Source organism: Beta vulgaris, chromosome 1 (assembly GCF_026745355.1).
Source record: "Beta vulgaris subsp. vulgaris cultivar EL10 chromosome 1, EL10.2, whole genome shotgun sequence".
NCBI classification, from domain to species: Eukaryota; Viridiplantae; Streptophyta; class Magnoliopsida; order Caryophyllales; family Amaranthaceae; genus Beta; species Beta vulgaris.
Genome location: NC_079202.1, coordinates 37,005,348 through 37,023,042, shown reverse-complemented (window position 1 = coordinate 37,023,042; position 17,695 = coordinate 37,005,348). Strand labels below are relative to the sequence as shown.

The window sequence follows — 17,695 nt, the reverse complement described above, 5'->3', positions numbered from 1 at the left end:
TAAGGTCATTACTAATTCAACCCGAGTACATTTGACTTAACGCAACCATAAATCAAATCTAAATACGACCTGCGCAAACTCGGGAAAAAAAATGTAAATAGGTGATCATATCCGGGAATGGATCGATTTGTAAATGGAACGCTCAGACCCGTCGGACACATGGGAATCAAATGATTCAAATGTGTTCGACAATCAGACCTGGGGCACTGACAATCAGAATCCTGACCTATCCGGGTCTGACCTTGTTCTCCGTGGGTATACGCAGAACTTGTTTGAGAACCTGTTTTGACACCACTACCTGAATGAAGAATGTTTGACTATGCCTATTTCTTCACTGGTTTCTATCATCAGCCACCATCAGAAAAAAGTATGTCCATGTCTTTTCTTTCCATTTATTCTATTTCTTCTTTTTATTTTGGAGGTCATTCCCTCTAAACTACCAGGTAGTTGTAGAATCAACGTTAGCTCTATGTATATCAAGTAGGTTAATTTGGAGGTCATTTCTCTCACCAAAACTAAATGAAGACAAAATATAATAAGACAAATTTGGTTCTTTTTGCAACACTCTCAAATTACTCGCTTTTAAATAAATAACGACCATGTAACTAACACGCTTTCGGCAACTAACTACTAACTAACAAAATAACTTGCAGCGGAAGTCTTTAACCAAAAATATTAATACTTTTTTATTAAGAAAAGTAAATATTATCTCAAACCACAATATAAATAAAACACCCTAGCTAATCTAGGCGAAGATCCCCTTCTTAGTATGCTTCTATGCACATCGAAAATTCACCTACAAAACTGGTTACCAAAAAGATAAAGAGGGCAAAGCTAAATAGGAAAAAGAAATACGTGTCAGTATAAAACTGAGTAAGAAATATACTAGATACGTAATACATTTTTTAGTTCGCAACGTTTTTTATTTCGAGAACTCCGTCACTAATAATTCAAGAATTACCCCTTAAGAATAAACTATTTTCAACACTTTAATAATAATTCAAGAATAACCTTTTTGGAACAAACTCTTTCCAAACACTTGAATAATAATTAAAGAATAACCTTTTAAGAATAAATACTTTCCAAACACTTGAATAATAATTCAAAAATAACCTTTTTAGAACAAACTCTTTACAAACAACTTGGATTAAAAATAATCTTGAAAATAATTCCTTTTCTTATCTCCCCTTCTATTTTCCTAAGTATGCACACCCTCTCAAACTAGTCATTCCATCACGGAGCCATATCAAGGGGTAACTATAATTGCCAACAAGTTGACTTTGAAGCTCTTGATGTTAATCAAGCGGCAATAATAATAATATGACTTGTAATTCACCAATCAACCTCCTTTCCTCACAAACAACTTGTTGAACATTCAAATTTCATAAAATCAATCAACATTTCCTTGTAAAAATAATTTAATTTTCGAAAAAGGATAACATTTCTTTGCACTTCCAAGAGTGAATAATAAAGTATTCTAAGCATTCTTATCCAAATTTCTAAACTAATCCAACTAGCAAATCAATAAACAACTTTATCACATAAAACCACATTTCAAAAGTTCTAGCTACATAACATACCTTGATCTTGCACAAAGAGTATACTAGTATCTCCATTTAGTCTGAATCTTGAACGATCTCCTAACAAACCAATAATATAAAAATCTAATAAGTAACTTATCACGTGAACTTAATCATGAAAGTAAACATGAATAACGTATCATGAGCATAATATTTTTGAGTTATAAACATGGAAAATCTTTTTTTTTTCTTAACTCCAAAAAAATTGGAACTTGAAAAAGAAATATAAAGCTAGAACAGATAAGAAGAGAAAGAAGAACCTTGAAGTAAGAGAGTAAGAATTATCCAAAGGTTTGGTGTGGATAGATGGCTTAAGGTATGGGGTATTTATAGGAGTAGAATAAGTAGTACTTAACTCCCAAAATTAAATAGTTTGTAACCTTCATCATAAATTCGTTGATTAAACCAAGATTTGTAACGTCCATCATAAATTTGGAAGTTATTGGAAACAATAAACTCCCTCCAATCACTATAGAATCCCGTAGGAAAATATGGCCCAATTTTTTTTTTTTTTTGGTTTTATGAAATTTTTTGACTAGGATTTAACACTGAAAGCTTAACAAATCCAATTTTGGCGCCATGTTCCCACCAAAATAATTTAAAACTAGTGAAAATACTAAAATACCCTTTGCTTAAAATATTTATTATAGAAAATAAATAATAAAAAATATGGATGTTACAGTCTACCCCTCTTAAAAGTAGTTTCGACCTCGAAACATAAGACAAAAAGTCATGACACTTTCCAAAAACGGATTAAAATCTCAAAATTAAAATTTCTAGCTTAAATGCTCATGTCTAAAATGCATATAACGACTCAAAAATAAGCTAAAATGCATTAACTATAGTAAAAGCGTAAAACTCTATCGCATTCTACCCCCCCTAAAAGGTGTTACGACCTCGTAACTCGACAATTAACCTCAGAGAACAACGCTGGATAATTCTTGCGCATATCCGCTTCCGCTTCCCATGTTGCTTCCTCAGTCTGATGGTTTGACCATAATACTTTGACTAATCTTATATCCTTAGTCCAAATACTTGTAACTTTACTATCAAGGGTTCTTACAAGTCTTTCCTCGTAAGTTAATTTATCATCTTATTCAATGGTCTCAAGTTGCAGCACATGAGACACATCCGAAATATAATTCCTTAACTGAGATATATGGGAAACATAGTAGACTCGACTTAAATAATTTGGCAAATCCAACTTATATGCCACTTTTCCGATCTTCTTTAACACCTCACATGGTCTGATATACTTTCATATTAACTTTCCCTTCTTCCCAAATTGCATCACCCCTTTCATTGGAGATATTTTCAACAATACCTTCTCTCCAACCTGAAACTCTTTATCCCTTCGGTTCAAATCAGCATAACTCTTCTGCCGATGTTGAACTGCCTTGATCTTTTCTTGAATCACTTACTTCACCGTCTCTTCGAGGAACTCGATCGAGTCCAAGCGTCGCGGTTTCACTAGTATCATTCAAGCAGACTGGACTCCTACAGTTTTGACCATATAAAGCCTCAAACGCAGCCATACCAATACTTACATGATGATTGTTATTGTAGGAAAATTCTATCAAATCCAAGAAATCCTCCCACGAACCCTTGTACTCCATAACACAAGATCGCAACACATGATCTTCTAAAGTCTGAATTGTTCGTTCTGTTTTCCCATCTATAGCCGGATGAAAAGTTGTACTAATTTCCAACTCGGAATATCCAGAGGCTGAACCTTCCCTTGCGGCCTCTTGTGCTCAAACTTGAGCTTTTGGCATGTGAAACACTTAGCCACAAACTATGCTACCTCTCGCTTAATGTTTGGCCACTAGAACGTTTGCTTCATGTCATTATACAACTTATCAACAACCAGGTGTACTGAATAAGGTGAGCAACGAGCTTCTTCCATTAATTTCCGCTTCAACTCTTCTCTATTACTTGGTATACACCACTTCCCCTTACACCGGATACTTCCATCATCGGCTATCTGGAAATCTAACACCTGACCATCCTGGTATTTCTCTCGAATATTTTCTAACTTTTCATCCTTTGATTGACCCTCCCTAATCTCATCATAGATTGAGGGTTGTACTAACAAAGAACCCAACAATTCTTCAAAAGCTCCTTCTTCTAGGACCTCCAAGAGGGTCCTGAAACTAGACATATAACTGACTGGGCAGCACCATTGCATTAACTGAATTAATCGACTTTCAACTCAATGCATCACCAACAACATTAGCTTTCCCTTCATGATATTCGATCTCCATATCATAATCCTTGATCAACTCTAACCACCTTCTCTGCCTCATGTTCAATTCCTTCAATATACTTTAAGCTTTTATATATGTGTACAACTTACATGTAGCCCCATACAAGTAGTGTTGCCATATCTTTAAAGCAAACACCATTTCAGCTAATTTAAGATCATGAGTTGGATAATTCACCTCATATGGTTTGAGCTGCCTAGAAGCGTAATCGATGACCTTCGGGCTCTACATCTACACACACCCTAACCCAAATATCGAAGCATCATTATAAACATCATATTGCTGAGTTTCAGCAGTTAGAGCCTAAAATAATTGTTGTAGTCAACCTTTCCTTCAAAATCGATAAAGCTTCCTCACAATATGAAGTCCAGACAAACTTACATTTTTTCAGGGTTAGTCACTCACGCACTGCTTGAATCTTAGCTGGATTCACCGAAACTCCTTCCTTTGATATAACATGTCGTAAAAATGCAACCTTATCCAATCAAAAACTCACACTTGGAGAGCTTGGCGTACAACTTATTCTCTCTGAGGGTGGACAAAACTTTCCTTAAATGCAACACATGACTAAACTTATCCTTGGAATATATGAAAATATCATCTATAAATACAACCTCATATTTATCAAAGTATGGCCTAAAAATTCTTTACATCAAATCCATGAACATTGCAGGTCCGCTTGTCAGACCAAATGACGTCACCGTATACTCACCGTGACCATAATGCGTCCTAAACACAGTCTTAGGAATATCATCCTCAGCAACCCTCAATTGTTGATAACCTGACCTCAAATCTATCTTCGAGATTTCCCTGATCGTTTCAACTGATCAAATAAATCATCTATTCTCGGAAGCGGATACTTATTCTTGATCGTCACATTGTTCAACTCCCAGTAATCAATGCACAACCTCAATCTACCATTTTTCTTTTTCACGAACAATAGAGGTGCACCCCAAGGAGACGAAGTAGGTCATATACACCCTTTTTACAACAATTCCTCCAACTGAACTTTTAACTCTTTCATCTCAACTGGAGCCATTCTATACGGAGCCTTTGAAATAGGTCCGGTTCCTGGCATTAAGTCTATGTTGAACTCAAGATCCCTAACAGGTGGCACACCCGGTATCTCTTCAGGAAACACATAAGGAAACTCATATATGACCGGGACCTCCCTATTCTCACCTTCCTTTTCAATCCTCTAAACTCCACATATGAATAACAGACACCCGTTCTTCGTATAAGATTGAATTCTCATCTCAAATACTATCGTCACTCCATTTTCCTTCCCAAGCTTTCTATAAGTCACCCTTTCTTTCTTAGGGCCGACTAAGGACAACTTATGGGCCTCACAATCAATCTGAGCCTTGAATCTTCCCAACTAATCCATCCCCAAAACTACATCGAGGTGTAACAAGTCAAACTCAACTAAGTTAGATGGAAAGTTCTCCCCAACTATTACTAAAGGTACTTGACGATGCAACCTAGTACAATTAAACATCACTCCTGGTGGTAATGCAATTTCTAATGAAATAGACATTGGACTTCTTAACTAGATTATTTCTACTAAAGTGCTAGAAATAAATGAATGAGATGCTCCTGAATCTAATAACACTTTGATTGACAGGGAATTAATGAAAAAGATTCCAATTACTACCTCGAAAATATTCTCATCCTCACGACGATTCATGACGAGAACACTGCCTTTACATTAATACCCTATCCATGGTTTAACACCAACATTGGAAGAAGCTAACTTCTGTTGATCATTCTCAGGGGCCTTACCACTCGGGCCAGGTTTGACTGTAGGTTCTCCACCAACTTTTCTATAGCACTCATAATTCATGTGCCCCAATTTTTTACAATAATGGCATGTCACCAAGTTGCCCTGACAATCCTTTCCAGGGTGGTTCTCTCAGCTTTCTTTCCATTCCCTTGGTTCTTATTAGGCTTCCGACTAGGATACCTATTATCTTTCTCAATTTGGTTTAATCCACCATTGGACTTAAGTTTCTTATCTCAAAATTGTTTGTTGGTTCCCATTGTTGTTATACCTTTTTTCCCCAAAGGATGTCCCTTCAAGCTCTCTTCCTTTAATCTCATACTAGCAATATATGCATGTGAATGCGTACAACAGTATATTAATATTAATAGTAACATTAAAAAGTGTTAGAAAATTGACATAAGAATAATATTTATGATTATTGATGAGCATTATGATTTTTGATTATCATTTCTAGTGTAAAGAGTAATGTTTTCCATAAAAGACTAAGTCGATGTAGGATATGTTAGCTTGTATTTGCTAGAATATTCAACAACTATGCTTTTAAACAATGATGTAGATTATGTTATTTATTTAGTTAAAGATACATACATTCTATAGGCGTATTTTATGAGTAGTAATTCAATTTAACTTCACTGGGTAATAGAGATTTTTAGGCATACTATGGTGAGTAGTGCTTCAATAAATAAAAATTTAGAAGTTGATATTATCTGATGATATATGTTTATATATTTAATTATTTATCATCCCAACTAATTGTGATCCCTAAAAAATGAATATTTTCTAATTAAGTTTCTTAATTATTTTATGGATTGTTAATGCATGTTATTTGAAATCGTTATTGCAACTGAGAGTTTAGATAGTAAGAATCTCTGTGAATCTTTGTATTTATAATTGTTTGAAAATTGATTTAGTCATCAATTTATATTTTTCACTTGTGATTTTCCTTTTATACATTTTTATGTATTCTTTTTAGTAATGTAAAACTTTCTGTCAAGGGACCAACTCAACCAAAAGCTTAAGCTGATGGTTGGAGTCCCAGGAATAGATCTACACTCTTTCATGCCCCCTCACGCAAGAGCCCTTTGGGCTTGAAGTGTGGATGCAGCACAGGCCTCCTTCATACCTGGCGTTAAATATTCCACTGAGAAAGGAGGGGTGGATGAGATTTGAACCCGTGACCTTTATGCCACGCTGGCTCCGATACCATGTCAAGGGACCAACTCAACCAAAAGCTTAAGCTGATGGTTGGAGTCCCAGGAATAGATCTACACTCTATCACTTTCTTTATTACCCATATTTGTAAATGAGGAAAGAATTAAGAAAATCTTTTCTTTATTATTTTTTTGTGAGATTAAGGTATATAAGTATTTTCAAAAGGGGACATCATAACTCCCCTCTTAGCTTATATAATAGAGATAAATGAGCAGCTCTACCAGAAATTTTTTCAAGAGTCTCAAAAGTTACACCTCCGACCTTACTTTGGAGAGTTAAGGTTAACCCTTGCTCAAACCTTTGTGCCTTCAAAGTCTCGGATGGTACTATCTTAGGTGGAAACCTCATTAACTCCAAAAATTTGCTATAATACTCATTAACAGACATAGTCCCCATCCTCAGATTGGTGAACTCCATAGCCTTTTGCTTTCTTAAGTACAAAGGATAATACTTAGTCTTCAAGACATCTTTAAACTCGTTCCACCCAAAGTCCCGATCCTCTAAAATATCATCTTTCCTTTGTTTCGACCATAGGTTTGCCTCATCTCTCAAATAATAAACAACATTATTAACTCTAAGGTTTTCAAGACACACTATGGCATCAAAAAGCTTATCGAATTCTCGTATCTAGTTTTCTAAGCTAGCTGAGTCCTCTTTCCCAGGGGTAAATAAGAGGTTTGACAGCTACTACCCTCTGAAAGACCTCACCAAAACTATCAGTCTCACTTTGTTTGGTTTCTTGATTATCTATCACCTTAGTGACATTTTCAGTTACCTTTACTAGCCTACTAACCATAGAACTTTTACCCCTTCTCCTTCTTTATGTCATCCTGCTAGATATAAGGGTGTTTGAGGATAAAGCTCAACTAACATTTATAAAATAGTGGTGTAAGTACCAAATAATTCAAAAAGCATGTAAGTATAACTAGTTCGAAACATAATAGTCACATCATATATCATGGCCAAATATTAGGCCTTATACATAACAACTACTAAAATATTTGAGTGTATGAAAACATTCTTAAGACAACTAGGTCGCTTCATGGCCAAAAACAAAACTATATATGTCTACAGTTACTGAAGACTTCAAACTCTTGGTAGCCTATCTTAATAACATTATCAACTCGTCAATGTTTATGTAATCATATTAGCATGGGTAATCTCAAGCAGTAAAAAAAAATAAGACACATCACTAGTAGAATAATTGCTTATTGCTGCGGTGATATTGTTGCGGTCTTACACATACGCAACAATATGTCACGTAAAAATAAAAAGAAAAATATAAAATAACCATATTGCTTCGATTTCGGCTGAAAACCGTAGCAATATGGTTTAAACGGAAATTTTTTGAAATTTTTTGACTATTTGACCAAACATATTACTGCAATTTATATGAATCTATTGCTGCGGTTCTTATAAAAAAAATGCAGCAATAGGCTTACAAAATTAATTATAAAAAGATTCCTCTAGGGTTTCCTTGTTAAGTTAGGATTTCACTCCTCTTCTCATAATATCACTCCTCCCCTCATCTTCTATCTCTCCTTTTACCTGTATCACGCCTCCCCTCATCTTCTCTCTCCTCTCGCTTCCTCTGTGTTCCTCTCGCTTCCTCTCTCTTCCTCTCGCTTTCGTCCACAATTCTGCCGCCTCCTCGTTTCCGCCCAAAATTCCGCTGAAAAAATATATATATGAAATTACGAAAACATGAACATTTTGGATTACATACATAAGTTTCAATTTTGGATTATGCAATTACGAAAACTTGAAAATTTTATTGATCTGGATCAATACTTCCATTTGAATGAAAATAAGGATACTTCTCAGAAATTCTCAGTTCAGAAGGAAGGAGCATTCTATTCTTTTTGTTAAAAAAAGATCTTAGCCGAATAACGACCGTAATAGATGTTAGCTTAATCCGAAGGAAATTATGCGAAAGCTTTACAGAATTTTTAAGAAGTTATGCGACTAGCGTTCCGTGTTAGGGTGAAGCATCGGCGAGAGTCGTGCCGGACGAAGCGGAAGCGAGAATGTCGGCTTGAGTAACGCAAACATTGGTGAGAATCCAATGCCCTGACACTACAACAAAAGTTACATATAGAGGCAATCAAAATTTGCATCTAAATGTATGTTTGTAGCCTCTAAAGGTGTTTAGAAGCAATTTTATCGCTGCCTCTAATTAGTCCGTCGCTAATTGGTGGTTGCCCCTAATGCCATCTTTTAGAGGCAGACATGTTATGGTGTCGTTGAAGACACTTATGTTTAGAGGCAACCATATGCCTGTCGCCAATTGGTGGTTGCCCCTAATGCCACCTTTTAGAGGCAGACATGTTATGGTGTCATTGAAGACACTTATGTTTAGAGGCAACCATATGCCTGTTGCTAATTGTTGGTTGCCCCTAATGCTACCTTTTTGAGGCACAAAACTTGAAGTGCTGCTAATGCCACTCACATTTAGAGGCGGCCATAAGCCAGTCACTAATTATATGTTGCCTCTAACTTTTAGATGCAACTATAAATTTTGCCGCAGATTATTAATTAAGGCAACCACTTCTGTTACATCTAAATATATTTAGAGGCAATTACATTCGTAGGTTTTAAACATATTTAAGGACATTAATACATGTTGCTCCTAATTATATTTAGATGCAACTGTCAAATTTTATAAAGTAGGTTTTTAGATGCACTGAATCATATAATGACTTTTAATAATGAAATGTACTTTTTAATATTATTTATTTATTTTGCATAATAATACAGAAAATTAAGATAAATAAAATAAAGAAATTATAAATCTATTCAAGAAAGATATATTTATTTATATGATCGTGACAACTGTACACAATTCAAAATATTATCCACAGATGGCCAACAATAATTCCCATCCCCCAAACATAATAACCTAAAAGGTTTTAACATAACCAGTCCTGGCAAGAAAGCTAATATGCATCAACGCCTTTCTCAGGTGACACCTTATAGGAAGGGTTCACAATGGATAGGCCTTTTCATGTGCGAGCGACCCCTGCTTACAAAAAACTAAGCCTGACCAACTGTGACAATAGCAAAATCTAAGCCTAACTGAATCGTAATTTAAGCCAGATAGTCAATGCATCATGTCTGGCAATATGTGTTCCCAAAACTCTGTGCATAAAAGATCTCCAAAAGCTGCAACTATTATACATCTTCCAAACTGCTATACATCTTCCAAAAAATCTACAAATAGGAAAAACATAAAAATATTTTAGTATCAAAATGGATGCATAAAATAGATACCCATTGTAATGAGGTTAATTGATAATTTACCATGTTAAATGCCAATATTCCTGTTAGAACAAAACACCTACAAAAAACCAAAGCAATCAAATCATTGAAGTCACCTTATAAATCCACACACTAGTAGAAAAAACCTCAAATGCTCCGGTTGTTTAGGCCCCAAATGCTCCGTATTTAACGCGTAGAAGACGTCATACGAGCATTTGTAGTATCCTAGACCTAAAAACTTTTCTTATAAAAAAAAATTCAGACCTGCTACCCCTGCTGGCTAGGGGCACGAGTAACAGGTCTTCAAGCCAAGAAACTAATCAAATTGTTAGACAAGTCGAAATCCCAAGTGGGTTCTTCATCAATTTGTAGTATCCTAGACCTAAAAACCCCTTTGCAGTACAACAACCTTGTATCAAAATTAACATAAAAACCTCTACCTAAAGCTTGAATTGCATTAATGGTTGTATACAAAACTGCTTCATTTCCATCCATTTTTAGCTACCCCCAACTCACTTATATTGAAAAATTAGAGAATTGCTCGCACCACAAAAAGAAGAAAGAAAAGGAAAAACAAAGAGATGATTCAAGTTAAAATTGCAGGTGCAGAGGATGGGTAGTGCTGAAAGAACACAAGCAATAATTAAAAAAGAAAAGTAGTATTACATATTTTAAAGATACAATCACGAAACTATTTCAGGGGGGGTAAACAACATATTTTGTGATCACAGCGAGGTCAGTAGTCTGGAGATCTAAACATCTCTCTCAAAGCATGATTGCTATATAAACATTGAGATAATAAACTATTGTGACATGCATCATCTTTTGATAATTCTAGGTCTTGGAAAAGAAATTCTCATTGAAAATATCAGACCTGTTGCCAACATTGGATCAACAACAAATATTCGAGCTCCTTCAGGAAATTTTTCGGGCAACCTGGAAGATGAAATGACCTGGCTTAGGATCTGCCATCAGCGATGAGTTAAACTTAAAATACGAAAAAACACCGATTATGAAAGTTGCACTATAAAAAGAAACTCTCATTTAACAGAAATTTGATACATGTATGAAGCTGCAGCACAAACAAGCATACAAACATAGTTTACAAGCATGCAAACACAACAAGATCCAAAATCTACTGTGATTTCTCCTTTAGGATAAAACATGTGCCTGAGATGACCAGAAGATAACATCCTCATCCTTAAAGAAAGAATCTTACTTGTTCAAATAGACGGTTGGCTGAAGTGTCTCCTCATCCCTGCTGACCCCTTAATATAAGACATAAAATGCGAAATTCTTTAATGAAAATCAAGTGGCAAAGCTACCAAAATACAAGATGTAGCACATTTGTTTAAAAGAATAGCAGAGACCATCCACTTCAAACTCCTGCTTGAACCTACTGAAAGGCCTATTATGGTATTCCCTTAAATCAAGATAAATGGGATTACATGCCTCAAGGGAATAAAAAATATAAGCTACCTAAATGAGAGGTCGCTGTTGTAGGTAGAATAGAGGCAGCAGGTATAATACAGGTTAGAGTACATAGACATCTAGTCAACACCAATCTTTGAGCACATCTCAAGTGAGTGCTGAGTACCTTCAGAGACGTCTAAAGCTGTTTCACACATATAAGGTGCTTGATCAGGTAATGACTTCTGTGATCCAACAGGCAATTGTTCATTGACATGAAACCAGACCTGCAGTCATGATTGCGCCAATCAGAAAAGCGAACTCCAGACACCAACAACAAAAATGAGAACAATTAAATTATGCCTATATTTTCATAAATATTTATGATTTAAATCTAACCTAAGTTCATGGAGATAAATGGCCAATATGGCTTAAACCTTATGCATATGGCTTGTTATAACAAAGTGATTTTAATTAGATGATGTTTCAATTCATGTATACTACTACTACATTGACCAAAATAGGGCCAATGAAAAAATACGACTCTTTGAACAAAATTTGAAGGTGCTAAAATATTGGTCTACAGGTTAGTTCATAGGGGGGCAGCTTTTAATTTGCTCCAAATAACTAGACACTTCTGGAATTACATGGCTAATTTAGAATACTAGCCACTTCTGGAATTACTTTTCCCTAATAACAAGACATTGCACTTTAGTAGTACCCTAGATAAGCAACTCACTATATTTATGAGATGTCATTAATATAAGAAACCTGTAGTTCAATGTAACTATAATTTTTAATTCCAATAGCACTACACTGCACTAAACAAGTCCTAGAAACAGACAATTATCTTTCTCCTCTTTCCATAATTCACATCTGCCAAGATTATTTACAGTTGCAGCTACATACTAAAAGAAAGTTCCAACTTTCATCTCAAGCAAATACGCATCATTTCAGCAGCGCCTAATGATTTCAAGAAGATGACAAGGGAGTGAAAAAGTCTCCCTGATAGGCAAATTCATTAATATATTACCTGGCTGCAACTATATAAACAGCGTCCGTAAAATGCCCAGTGTGACCTGAAATGTAAAGTATGAATTACCTTAGTTCAATGCTTAATGAACATAAAAGGGAATGTTGAATCCACTGAAAGGAAAGAAACTTACAGCTTGGACATGAGCACTAGCTAGTTAGGTTTGTTTGAGTTTGGTTTGAGCACTAGGACGCTAAGTAATGGTCTTCTATGTGAAACTATGGAATTTCTTTGTCATGCTTGCTTTTCAAGCAACATAGATTCCTTTGCTGTTAGTTCTTGATTAATCTCTCAGAACTTCAGAAACTAGATTTTCTTGATTAAGGGTTTGCGTGATAGCTGACTATTTGGTTGTCTTGCTAATTTTTGAAAAGATGTAATTGCATTAATTGACATAATAATGAGTTGGTGAATGTACTATAAAGACAGTTGCTGAATTGATTTTCATCCTAATATATATTTCTGTAGGGAAATGTCATTGGACTATAGAACCTTGCCATATGTAATTATAATGCAGCAATAAAAAAAATCAATTATTTGCCAGTCAAAGACGAGAATCTGGCTTTTAGCTCGGAGTGATCTATATGCTTTTTGAATTGCCTGAAGAGAACAACTCTATTAACATTTCCCTATTGTTTTTCTAAATAGCAGCTTCAACTGCCTTTGCAGTTGCACCATGTCAAAATAGTTTAAGAAAATACTTGACATTTTCTGATTTGACCTGGTGTATGTTAGACTCATGTTTTCTGCTTCAGCTCTTCCTCTGATGCCCTCTTCTGACCTTTTGTTAAGCATAAATTTGTGATGCTACCTGCTGAGTCTTAGGAAAGACTAGAACGGGTTCAATTACTTTTTTTTCAAATCTGAGTTTGCATCCCGAGATTGGTAATTTTCGGGTTCTGTATATGAGATATTGTAATATCGACTTGATAAAAAATGTAACTGCAATCTTATATGATAGTGCAGAATTTATGAGCTTTTGCTGTCCTCGTAGCTAAGAACTGCAAGCTGCAAGTCTATAATTATTGTTGTGATTACTATGTATAAGAAACAAAGAAAGTAATCAAGGCATGATGACAAACAGAGTTAGAGTGAGGAACTTGTGCAGAATGCATAGTATTGTTATGTCGATAAACTGGTGACTGAAATATTTATAGATCATCCAAAAAGATGAATTACAAGAAACTTTATTCTGTTAGAAAACAAAACAATATCCCTTTACGAAAAACCTTTCTGACACCACAAAGTTGACAGTACTAAACAATGCAGGGTGATATCGCCTATCGGGTGGTTAGCTGACATTTTACTGGTGCAAGGATAGAAGTAGTATAATATGCATTACCACGCAACAAGTGATGATGCCAGAAGAATAATAAGGCATGTTAAACAGTGATTAAAATCTTGCATCTATTTGATGATTATGGTGGAATGGGAGATGAATGAGGAGCATCACAGGAGAGAGAAAGGATAGAAGTGAAAGATAACGAGACTTAAGCTACTGCAACACGTGTAATAAAAGATAGAAGTAAAGGTGGAGTGAAAGTAGCCTGGTGTAATTCCAGGTTCTAAATTCTTTATCATTTAAATAGCGGATTTGCACCAAGTCCAGAATTTCAGATGAAATTCTTAAATCCAAACAGGGCATTAGGACACAAATCAAACCTTGCTCCACCGATTCCTGCTCACTTGCCTCCGACATTCTGATAGTGAAAGCAAATTGGCTTACTTGTCAGCAACTGCCACACTCCAGAAACTGCAAAGAACTAAACTCTGAAGTTAAAATAGAGAAACAAAATGCATCTATATCAATGTCAAATATTTTGTTGTGTTTCGCGATTTTATTTGAATTTTCGATATTATTATTATGAAATATGTTGATTACAAATTCTATTAATTTTTACCAGGTTGTGCTTCAAAGGGGATCTGAATGAAGCATGGTAAGAAACATACTTTGCTTGATGAAGATGGTCACGGCTATGTAAGAGGTGGAGATGGGGGGTGATTAGAGGTGGGGATCGAAGGTGAATTGCGGTGGAGATGGGGGGTGAATCCTGGTGGTGGCGCAGGTGAATTGAGGTGGAGATTGGGAATTCGGGGTTTTAGGGTTAAAAGATAAAAGGGTTTGAGATTCTGACCCTCTTTTCTTTTTTTTTTCTTTTTTTATATTTCCCTTTAAAAATAGACGTTATTAAAAAGATCTCATATATTATTGAATATTTTATATGGCAAGTATTATTGATTCTCATTTTCAATATTTTATAAAAGAAAAACATTATTTTAGATCAATATTAGATGGTATTTTAGCCACTTCAAAAGAGGACACCACACCTCATCCCTTGACTTATATAATAGAGATAAGTTTGAAATATAATTTGTGTTATGGAACAATGATACAAATACTTATGGAGTATAATAAAATTAGTTTCAAATGCTATTTAAAAAAAAATTAATTAAGGTATACAAGTTATAAATCATATATTTCGGGCATGTTCGGCAAAAGTAGTTGTTGTAGTAGCTGTTAGCTGTTGGGGTAGCTGTTAGCTATTGGGGTAGCTGTTAGCTGTCTGCTAATAGCTGTCAGCATTTAGCTGTGAAAGTAGTTATTTAAAATATAAGTGTTTGGTAAAGTAGCTGTAGAGATTATAAAAGATAAAGATAACATACTATTTAATTAAAATGTTAATTACAATAACATGGTTACTTTATTTCTATCAAAATAATGTACCTATGTATTTCTATCATCCTCCATATATACTCTTTACTTACGCTACGCTTTATTGTATCCTTTAAAATTTTATTTGCAATGTCCTTTGAACCTTCCTACGAAGTACTCCCTCCGTTTCATTTTATTCTACACGCTTACACTTTTTACGCATGCCAATGCAAAACTTTGAGGACATATATCTTTAGTTTTGTATTTGTAAAAATTATAAAAGGTACATATTAATAAAATACATTCTAAGATGAATCTAACAAGATCCCACATGACTATGTTTTTATTAATGTATAAATCACAAACGAGGGTCAAAGTGCAATTTGTGAATAGTCTAATATGTCAAAGTGTGTAGATTAAAATAAAACAGAGGGAGTAGTAGTTTATATTATACAATTCACTCAAAAATACATAGCACAGAGGTACATGTACCAAAACTTGTGGAAAGAAACAAAGTGAAACATGAATGAGCTCTACAAAACACAGATGAAATTCACTAGTCCTGTGAGAGTAACAGATGAAGGAATGTCATATTAGCTATGAAATATTCTTGAGTCTTGCTAGTTGCTACAACTTTAAGCTAACTTCACACTCTTCACAAGCATAACTCATAACTATTAGAGTAACATTCAATTTGATGAGACCATAATTCTCACAAAGCTAAAATTGATTACTGATACAAAGTCATGGAAGAGAGCAGCTAATCTCAAAACACCAGCACAAATGATGATACCAGTATCGGTCTAGGGTATATCTGCGTAAGAAACAGGATTGGGGAAGAAACGTACGAGGAAGCACGGTTAGAGGAGGAAAGGCTGTTTGGGTCCCACCCTTTGCTGTCTAGGATCAATGAGTCGATTGTGGGGGTCCCGGTGTTGGCTCAAAGATTGGTTCATAATGCAAAGTTTGTGATTTACAAAATTTTATAATACACTACCAATTCAAACAAGTAGTGATTTACTAACAATACACAATCACTAATATATTGATCGGGTCAAAATAGCGGGCTTTTCGGGCCAAAATCGGACCAGGCCAAAATTTTAACTAAAAACGTCATTTTTGCATTTTCCAAACCCACTTTTTTTTCAAAAAAATCGGGTCGGGCCGAAAAATAGTTCCCAAACCTGCACTTTTTTGTGGGTAGGCCGGGCTCACTTTGATCACCTCTAATTTGAATCGATTAATATATTAGAATGGTAAGATCGCAGGAATTTTTTATTCAAATCGCTGCATGCACATTTAAACGGCGCCGCTTTTGTACTTTTATTTTTTTTGTTATTTCATTGTATGAACAACTAATGGTGAGTTCATTTTGTCTGAACTATTCTGATCTAATTTGAAATTTGAAATTTCCTGATCTACTATAGATTTTTTTTTTCTGACCTGATCGTTTTTAGAATTATTCTTATTTGATCTAATCTGTTCTTAGATTTTTGTTGTGATCTGAATTTATCTCATTGTAGTTGTTTTCATTGTTATAATTTTCCTTATTTGATCTGATCTAATCTGGATTTTTTTCCTGAATTTATCAGACCCTATTCTGGATTTTTTTATCTTATCTTATTTGATGTGTTAATTTTTAGGGGAATTTCCATTGATAACCTCGTACTTTTGCTGATTCTCACTGGTAACCTCGAATTTTCTTAAATGTCATTGGTAACCTGTACAATATAGACATTCTCAACCATGACTCTGATGAGGAATATTCCATTAAAAAGGGAATATTCCGTTAGATTAACCCCTTAAACCATAATTAATCATCATAATTAAACCCTAAACTCAATATAGGCAAATCAGATCGTTTTTTGCAAATTCTGAACTCGAAACCGGCCCTATTTAGGGCAAAATTGACCCGTAAAATATTTGAATACCACTTTTTATTTAATTTTTTCATCATTTCGTATCTGCACACAAATCGAGGTACGTTCGGTATGTAAATACAGGAAAATCCGATCATTTTTGCAAATTCTGGCCTCGAAACCGACCCTATAAAGGGTAAAATTGACCCCTAAAATATTTAAATACCACTTTTTAAAAAAAAATTTCATCATTTCGTTTTTGCACGTAAATCAAGGTACTTTCGGTATGTAATATACAGGAAAATCGGATCGTTGTTTGCAGATCCCAACCTTGAAACCGATTTTATCACGGGTAAAACTGACCCCTGAAATATTTGAACACCACTTTTTAAATTTTTTTCATCATTTCGTTTTTGCACGCAAATCGAGGTACTTACGGTATGTAAATACACGAAAATCGGATCTTTATTTTTTTGCAAATTTCAACCTCGAAACCGACCCAAACAAGGGCATAACTGACCCCTAAAATATTTGAATACCACTTTTTAAATTTTTTTACATCATTTTGTTTTTGCACGCAAATCGAGGTACTTTCGATATGCAAATACATGCAAATTTTAAAAATTATTCGTTAGTTAAAAAC

At 34.8% G+C, this 17,695-nt stretch overlaps 1 protein-coding gene across 14 annotated transcripts; it reads right to left on the bottom strand.

The window, feature by feature from the left end:
- Positions 1–9,632: 9,632 nt before the first annotated feature.
- LOC104895780 (uncharacterized) lies at positions 9,633–14,696 on the bottom strand. Of its 14 annotated transcripts, none has more exons than XR_002039814.3 (8): positions 14,442–14,696; positions 14,203–14,303; positions 12,541–12,586; positions 11,695–11,794; positions 11,317–11,365; positions 10,972–11,033; positions 10,140–10,176; positions 9,633–10,049 (listed from the first exon to the last, which is right to left on the bottom strand). XR_002039814.3 is itself a non-coding variant. In XM_048643982.2 (8 exons), exons 2-7 carry the CDS (start codon positions 13,333–13,335, stop codon positions 10,163–10,165), a joined length of 345 nt encoding a protein of 114 aa, XP_048499939.1. In that variant the 5' UTR covers positions 13,336–14,303; positions 14,442–14,696; the 3' UTR covers positions 9,633–10,049; positions 10,140–10,162. The 14 variants fall into 14 exon arrangements, 7 of the variants coding, with proteins under 7 accessions (XP_048499939.1, XP_048499936.1, XP_048499943.1 ...); XR_007274032.2 differs by having other exon boundaries at positions 14,203–14,293; XR_007274033.2 differs by having other exon boundaries at positions 14,491–14,696.
- Positions 14,697–17,695: the final 2,999 nt, after the last annotated feature.